Source organism: Carlito syrichta, unplaced genomic scaffold (assembly GCF_000164805.1).
Source record: "Carlito syrichta isolate Samal-C Ts95f unplaced genomic scaffold, Tarsius_syrichta-2.0.1 Scaffold301942, whole genome shotgun sequence".
Taxonomy (NCBI): Eukaryota; Metazoa; Chordata; class Mammalia; order Primates; family Tarsiidae; genus Carlito; species Carlito syrichta.
The window spans coordinates 199,150-207,614 of NW_007246038.1; the positions used below are offsets into that span (position 1 = coordinate 199,150).

The 8,465-nt window shown below is 45.5% G+C and overlaps 1 protein-coding gene across 2 annotated transcripts in view; it reads left to right on the top strand.

The window, feature by feature from the left end:
• The window catches only part of SH3KBP1 (SH3 domain containing kinase binding protein 1), a 188,282-nt gene extending 179,817 nt beyond the window's left edge, over window positions 1-8,465 (top strand). For both annotated transcript variants that reach the window (XM_021711223.1, XM_021711224.1), the window contains 3 exons: window positions 1,262-1,530; window positions 4,927-4,990; window positions 5,997-8,465. In XM_021711223.1, coding sequence (XP_021566898.1) covers window positions 1,262-1,530; window positions 4,927-4,990; window positions 5,997-6,038 — 375 coding nt within the window. In that variant the 3' untranslated portion in view covers window positions 6,039-8,465. The remainder of the gene's footprint in view (window positions 1-1,261; window positions 1,531-4,926; window positions 4,991-5,996) is intronic.

An 8,465-nucleotide genomic window follows, 5' to 3' on the forward strand; every position in this document is an offset into this window, starting at 1 on the left:
GGTTTTCCTCTCAGTACCCTTCACCCATTTACCCCACCATTTTTTTCTTGTGGAAATTTCTGTAGAGGGTTTCCATAAGCTAGTCTCCTCTTCTGGTCTCTATTCATCCTTCGTTTACCCCTCTTTCCCAAATACCAGGGGCTCTTAAAATTCAGTATGTCTAAAACTGAAGTCGTTCTCTGACCCTTCAACCTGTTCTTTCTCCCATGAAAGGAATCACCCTGATGCCTGGTTCCTCCACACCCCCCGCCCCCGGCCCTTGATCTGTCCTTCCTCCTTCACTCTCTATAGCTTGTTCAGGACCACATCCCCCTGGCCACATGAGGGCAAAGACTATATCTGCCTCACCCACTCTCCACCCCAGAACCATAAATGATGCCTGGCACTCTATGGAGTGCACCTGCCTTCGTCACATCTTTCAAGGTCGACTTATCTCTATCTTCTTGGCCACCACCTAGGTCAAAACCTGACCAACTCTAGCTTTCATTGTATAAGTCCCAGCAGGTCTCTCTCACTCCAGACCCGCCAACTCCTAAACCCTTCTGCAGCCAGGGTGATTCTTAGCACAGCAGACTATCTTTTTTCACCCTTTCACCTAGCCCCTTCCACTTCCCAGTTCTCCCTCCCTAGCTCCTCTGCCCCCTGATGTTCTAGCCGTGCTTCCAACCAATGTGTCTTGCTCTCTGGTCTCCAGGCCTTTGCCTGGTATGTTCCCTCCTCCTGTAGCTTCCTCTGGCCACTTCCTAGTCCTCCTCCAAGAAAGGGCTGTCAGTGCCTCCTTCCCAATGCCTGCTCTCCTGGATGGTTGGCCACTTTTACATGTTTCTGGGCTCTCTGTGCTTAACTCCCTCTGTGCAGTGTTCCCTCTCATCTGCAGTGTGTTGGTTTGTCTGTCTGTCTACGCCCTGCTGGGTTCTGAGCTCCCTGAGGGCCAGAAGAATGCCTTAATGTCTTGGTCACTTCAGAGTTTGTTGCACCTGGTAAGTAGTTGGGCATCTCTACATGTATATTAAACCAATTAGGATTGGTCTGTCCAGAAACAAGGCCAAATTTAAAATACATAGAAGGTAGCACTTGGGTGGGGGGTGGGGATGCTCACCCCAAGTAGGCCCTTCATGGCTTGTGGATGAAGGAATAAGTGAGTGGAGTGGTAGAAAGAGGCAGGGACAGTGATGTTGATGGAAGGTTTGACTAACTAGGACAGGGAGGCACAGCACATGAATCCCTGGCCCTGAATCCTTCCCACCTTCCCTCATCACAGGTGTCCGACAACAAAGCATCCCTGCCGCCCAAGCCGGGGACCATGGCAGCAGGCAGCAGTGGGCCAGCCTCTCTGTCCTCAGTGGCGCCCCCCTCCCTGCCATCCTCTTTGGGAACAGCTGGACACAGAGCCAACTCCCCATCTCTGTTCGGCACTGAAGGAAAACCAAAGATGGAGCCTGCAGCCAGCAGCCAGGCGGCCGTGGAGGAGCTAAGGACACAGGTCCGCGAGCTGAGGAGCATCATCGAGACCATGAAGGACCAGCAGAAGTGAGTGCCCGGGGACCCTTTGCAGCCGCCAGTGGGTTGCTCTCCACCAGGCCAGAGCTTAGTTCTGAAAGCTTGGGTCCCAGCCTACCCTGGAGGGTGGGCCAGGCCTCCCCAGTAGGGGAGTGGTATGGACCCCGAGAGGCTTACTTTATACTTAAATTATGCTGTGTGCTTATGCTAGACCTAATGCATGCAGGAAGGGCACCAGAGGGCAGACAGGGATGAGTCTGTTGTAAGAACCGATACTCTCAGCAGGCTGCTAGAAAGAAAATTCTTTAACTCTCCCCTAAAATATAGTATGTATGTATACCACTTCTTAAATAATCCCAACAGCCAGCTTTTCCTCTAGCAACAGAAAAAGTGGCAATTTCTTCACTTAGCTTCCAGATGAAGTGGTTGGCCTGCATGGAAGGGCTGTGATTATGAAGAAGATGCAGTGAATCTTGAAACCTGAGACTTCATACTCAGCAAGTTGTTCTCACCAGGAGACTCGAGGGCCTTTCTCTATGCATGTCTACATACATACTCTCACCGCATCTCTAATCCTCAAGAAGCATTTAGATGGGGAGAAAAACCTATCCACACAAATAAATATCATACATACATATCACCCGGATGCGATTTGCAATGACATGACTGGTAGGAGGATTCAAAGTAGGGAGATGCTTATCTGAGTAAACAGAGGCTCAGAGAGTTTAGGGATCAGTTAGCCCTTTCTTGAGGTTATCAGGGGAGGGTATCTCAAAGAAGTATTTCCAGAGTGGGATTTTGAACAATGATCTAGGATGGCCAAGAGCAGACCACTTTAGCGGCGGGAACAGCCCGCAGAGTCCTGGGCACATGGGACTGCCTGGTAGGTCAATGCATCCCCAAGTGACTGGCGTCCTTGGATCAGGAGGTGCCCAGGCTGGTGGTGGGAAATGAGACTGGAGTCCTGCAGTCATGCCTGGAGAGGGAATCTGGGGCTGGTAGAAACCTGTCACCCACCTCTTCCTGAAGGGCTGAAGGACCCTGAAATGTTTTGTGATCACTTTGGGTTCAGCAAAGTTAATTTCTTCTCTGAAGGACTTTTCAGAACTTTCACTGTCCATTGGAAGGATGAAGGGGTTAGCATATGCAGTGTTTCTCAAGCCTCCTTAATCATAGAACCCCTTTTTTTCTAGAGCACCCTATGATGAGTGTTCCATGGAACTCACTTTGAATGGTGTGACTCTAAGCAGGTTCTACTACACTCAGGTTGGGAGGTATCATATGAAATTGAGGCCCCTTGGACTTACCCTTGCCTGAAGAGACTCATCTAATAAATATGCAGGACTGGCAAGATGGTACTTGGGAGGGTCTCCTGGGACGACCAACCAGGCTACCTCTAACTCCTTAAAGTTCCCAACTCCTGTCTGGCTCTAGAGGTTACAGGTTTGAGTACCCAAAGACCCCATCCATGTGCAGGTGACATGTGCCCCTTGCCTAGATGGTGAGCTTATGGTCCCAGAAAACCCACAGTATTGGTTCTCAGCCTTCTAAACAGGACCATCATGGAATCAAACTGGCTTGATCTAGGGCTTTGGCCCTTTGGACCCTCTGAGAGGTGCCTGGAACGTCTGAAATGGCCTGTGCTTTGGGCCTGCCACACCCTGTGTTTCTCCCTCTACTGTGAATCCTACAAATCATTGACCAGAATTGCCCTTCCCAGACATTTCTTGAATCAACACCTCATAGTAGCGCCTCTTCCTAGACCTAGCTTTCGCAGCCTACCTCGGCCTGGCCTTAGTAGCTAGGGTCAGTGGGTCCCCTCTAGTCTCTTGTCTTAGATCTTGGAGTCACTTTCCTTTTAGCCTTTGACTCAAGTCCATGCCAACTTTCCTCATCTCCAAATGCACTGGTTCTCACCTTCCTGCATCTGCCTTGGCTTTTCTCCATCAATTTCTCCATCTTTCTTCCTCCTCATAGACTTATACCCATTTTTACTAGTTCAAGTTTTAGTGACTTTTTTTGGATCACCTTCCCCAGTTAACCCCCCCCCCCCCACCTGGATCACTCTAGGCTTTGCCTGCCAGTCTTCCTGGGGTTGTACCATGCTTAGGATCTCACCTTCTTTCCTAAGCCCTAAGTAGTACCCGCTGAGATATGAGTGCATAATGTATGCTTGAGTATATACAGTAATGAATCACAACGTGTTAGTCTCGGATAACCCAATGTGTTAACAGCAGGGCCAGGACTCTGTCTCAAGTATAGGGACCATTATGGTACTCATCTGAAGTGAGTAAATACAATATAACTTTTACCTTATTTTCTGCAGTGTTTATGCAGTCTTTGGTTTAACATTTTTTTCCCAACCTAATCTGGTAAAAATGTATATGTAAAGTGGAGCGTTTGATACCTTAGAATGGAGGACAGCTCTCTGCCCAGTGTTTGGATGATTGCAGTGTCCTAAGTATGGAACCCTGACTTTACAAGGTGATTATTTTGTTCCACTTCATTATTTAATGATGGAGAGGACATTAGGCCCTGGCTCCTAAGTCATGCCTGCCTCTCTAGGACATGATTGCCATATCATTAGTTCAGTTATTTTACCTCTAAGTGGGTCTTACTATGTAGAATTTTGTGAGAACCAGTGAAAACATACCAGTAACCTTTTATTAATTTAAAATTCTCTTGAAAATAAAGGAAATATAAATGGAGCGGTAAGAATATCCATGATAAAAATTGATACATAAGTACTTTTTTTTTTTGAGTTGGAGTCTCACTCTGTCACCCAGACTGCTCCCGGCCACCACAGCCTCAACCTGCTGGGCTCCAGTCATCCTTCTGCCTCAGCCTTCCAAGTAGCTGAAACTACAGGCATGCACTACCACACCCGGCTAATTTTTGATTTATTGTAGAGATGAGGTCTCACCAAGTTGCCCAGGTGGGTCTTGAACCCGTGGGCTCAGGCAATCCTCTCACCTCGGCCTCCCAAAGTGCTGGGATTACAGACTGAGCCACCAAACCTGGCGCATAAGTACTTTTAAAGCTCAGTGATCTTGCAATGAAGGAATGGTTTAGAGGGAAGATGACAGAATATAAGCCTAGATACCTGAAATCTAGTCATTGGGTAAGTCAGGCCATCACACTCGGCCCGTGTCCCCATCTTCTTCTGGGAAAAGACTGGACTAAGGGATCTCAAATGTCACTTCCAGACCTACCACTTGACAGCTATATATTTGGGCAGAGGTAGTGAAAATAACAGCAAGCCTTTCTGTCTGGAACAGATTTTAAGCGATGCAAAGAACATATAATGTTTTTTCCACATTTTCTTTGTAAAAGGGTCAGATGGATTTGTAGTATAATAAGAGGTTTCTGATCTCTTATTGGAGAATTCTGGGCTTATGTATAATTGCACTGCCATTTGCTTTTCAGACGAGAGATTAAGCAGTTATTGTCAGAGTTGGATGAAGAGAAGAAAATCCGGCTTCGGTTGCAGGTGGGTCCCTCAGGGTCCTGCTGCCCGTGAGACCTGGGCTCAGTGAGAGTGGGGCAGAGTCAGGGCTTTATTTTAAAAATAAATGATTGTTACTTCTCTGCAGATTTAGATACATTTCCTTTGATAATTTTCCTGGGCCCCTTTTAGAAAGCCCAGTAAGGGAGTAAGGGAGACATTAGCAAATGTGCCTCAAATTGGGTTTTTCATTTGGAATTTTCTCTTAAACATCTCCCCTGTGAAAAGCCCTTCCCCCACCCCATTTCCAAGAGGCCCCATTATAGTATCTGCCAGAGGGCATGACTCTGTGGGGAGGAGGGGCTGTTGCCAGCTGGCTTCTGTCATGTGGTCACCGGGACCCCAGGGACCACAGCTGTCCACATGCGGTAGTGCTGGTTCTTCATCTCTTTATTTCTCCCTGACGGCCATGTCAGTCCTGCCAGGGCATCAGAGCTCTGTCCCCTGTAGCCTCTGACCCAACTGCCATTTACCAAGTGGCAGAGAATGTGTGGGAGTTACAGTTGACCAGAGGTGGACTTTCAGCGCTCTTCCAGTTGGCACCCTTGGTGGTGATAGGGACCCATGCTGCTTAAAGAAAGGATTGGTAGCTGCTCGCCATTACTTTGAGGGTGCTGACAGACACTCTCTTGAGCCAACTGCAGCTACCTTCCAACACTGCTAGCCGGCCCAGTGTGTCAGGATCACCTGCTTTGCCCTCTGGCTAAGAAACTGGAATTATTGCTGCTTTTGATGAGCTTTGCACCGTGGCAGCCTGAGAATGAAAACACCCACCACTGCCTAGTGCGTCGTGTCCGTGTGCCTGTTCTCTCTAGGTTTATGTCATTTCTGACATTGCTATCGATTATTCATAGATGTCATTTCACCCACTTCTACTTTAAAACGGTCAGGTTGCTTATTTTCCTTCAGTCAACCAGGTTGATAATCTTTCAGCTTCTATAAAACCAGCCAACTCATTATGACATTGTTTCATTCTTTTTTTCCTTTCTAGATGGAAGTGAATGACATAAAGAAAGCTCTTCAATCAAAGTGAATACTTGATAAATGAAATGTCACATTATTCATCCTGAGTCTGAGACTCAAATTTTCTGCCCCAGCCAAAATAATCTTGTGCCAAAAGATTAAAGGTTTGCCTCAACATGTCCCTGTTTGAAAGATTAGCACAAAAGTCTTGATAGCACAACACAAATTCCATCCAAGAGGAGAATCTTCCCCGTGGTATAGTCCTGGGGCTGGCACTGGTTGTGACTTACACAGAGCAAATTGTGCTAAAGGCTTTTCTACTTTGAGATCTCATGCGAAACGAAAACTCAGGCAGTTTAGTCCATAGTGGTACTATTTTGATGATATTTTCCATTAATAAAATGTAATTTCCAATTATTCGTTTACAAGCTTTATAATTTTATGATTTTGTAATCGTGTTTTGTCACAGATTTCCCCTAGTGTTTGTACTACACGTAGTCAGAAGCGAGCATCCCGTTCTTTTGCTTTAGGCTGAGAGCTGTCTCGCTTTGTGTTCCCCTTTAGGATTCTATTACATATGCAATTTTAGGTCCAACCTGTCCCTTTCCCTGCCAGCAAACCCCACCACCCTAAGAGAAATATTAGCTTATATATGATGGTATATTTACAAAAAGAGAAAGAGAAAATCTGGTATTTGCAATGATCTGTGCCTTCTTTTTACCACCCTCTTGATTGGAGCTTTTGTGATGCAGCTACCATGATTCAAAAAAATAAAAAAAAATTTTAAAAATCTACCACTTATCTAAGTCCACTAGAGGCCACTATCTTCAAAGCTTCTCTCACCCTAGCCAAAGGTCAAAAGAGGAGACAGCTGTGAAGCCAGGAGTGTTCTGTGGTACCAGCTGTGACTTTTAAGTTTCTCCTAGTTTTAGGTTGTTCATGAAATTAGAAACGTCATCCCTGCTTGATTTTTCATCAGCCAAGTTAAACCCCTGCTTCCTGTCCTTTGCACCTTTTGCGTGAACAGAATATGCATTATTAAAGCAAAAATAAATAAAAGTAAAATGCAAATTAAAACAAGGGGGGGAAAGTTGTATTATTTCCTGCACTGGGTTATCCGTGTGTGTTATTGTTTAAACTGTATTCACACAGTGTCATTTGCCTTGCTCACTTGTAACCCCTTCCTCTGGCCCAAGAGAATGGGAGGAGGGTCTTGTTGAAGTGTAGCCATTGGATCTCTCTTGCATTTATGGAATTGCTTTTTCCTTCCCGAGGAAACTGATGTTTGCTTGTCTGCTTTATCTTTGTAGCACATGAACAGTTCAGCCTTAGCCTATGTAACTGTTTTCTCATCCTTAGCTGAAAATAAAGGGCATACTGTATTGCAAGATTGTTCAGGGGGTAGAGGTGGAGGAGGTGGTCCCTTAATGGCCCCTGAAGATGTCTGATGTGTTTCTCAAAAGCTGCTTTGTCTATTTCTTGAGTTTTACAGTGAAACTACTAAATATGAATAGATTTGCACAACTACAAAGAATGAGAATTGATAACACTGAAGGAGTGATGCAAAACAAATCACCATATGTTATTGATCATTGATAGTATTACAAATAAATGTCTCTTCCTCTCTCCCTTCCCCTGCCTTCCTCTTGCTTACGTGCTCATCCTTGCTGCTTGAGGCTGTCACTTCCCTCTGAGTATTTACAGAGCCCTAACACCCAGGTCTTCCTGGGGTGGGCACAGTTAAGGGAAGGGAGTACGTAAAGAAGGAAACCTCACACCCTTCATTCCCATGTCTGGATATATTGCCTTGTCAGCAGCCTTGGGCTCATTGTGCTTGGGACCAGGAGTGCCAGGTTTCCAAGGGCAGCAAAGAACATCCCTAAACCCCTTGGCTGCTGTAAGCATTTCTGCGTGAAACTTGAAGATTTCAGAGACTTCCCACCACCTAATAAGATACATATGAAGATTGGTTTGTTTGATGTTTGAATTTCTCACTTACTCGTCATGAAAATCTCTAATAATATAGTTTTATATAATGTGTATTCAGAGTAGGATTGTTAATAACTGAATTGAGAGGCTGGAGTGCCCTCATGGGGCACTGGCAACATGGAATGTAGAGGGCTGATATCTTCCCCTCACAGAGGCCATTGGCTTCCTTTGTATAAGGAGAGGGAGAAGCGATTCTAGAGGGAGAAGTTGGCATGCCCAGCTTCATTACTGCCCTTTGGGCTAACCAGCAAGAGGATTCTGCATCATGGAACCGAATGAGCCATTACCCCAACAGCCACCATCTTTACTCCTTACAAAATGGACCCATCAAGAATATTGAAAAGCTTGGAAGTATCACTTTTGAAAAAATTCTTTTGCATTCAGCATGGACTCGACCAGGCATCTATGGAGATTATTTTTTTGCTTCATTTTCTAAAGTTGTATTTAGAAAAGTCTTAAGTATTGTGCTTTGTAAAGAAGATGATTAAAATGAAATTTTGTGAAAATA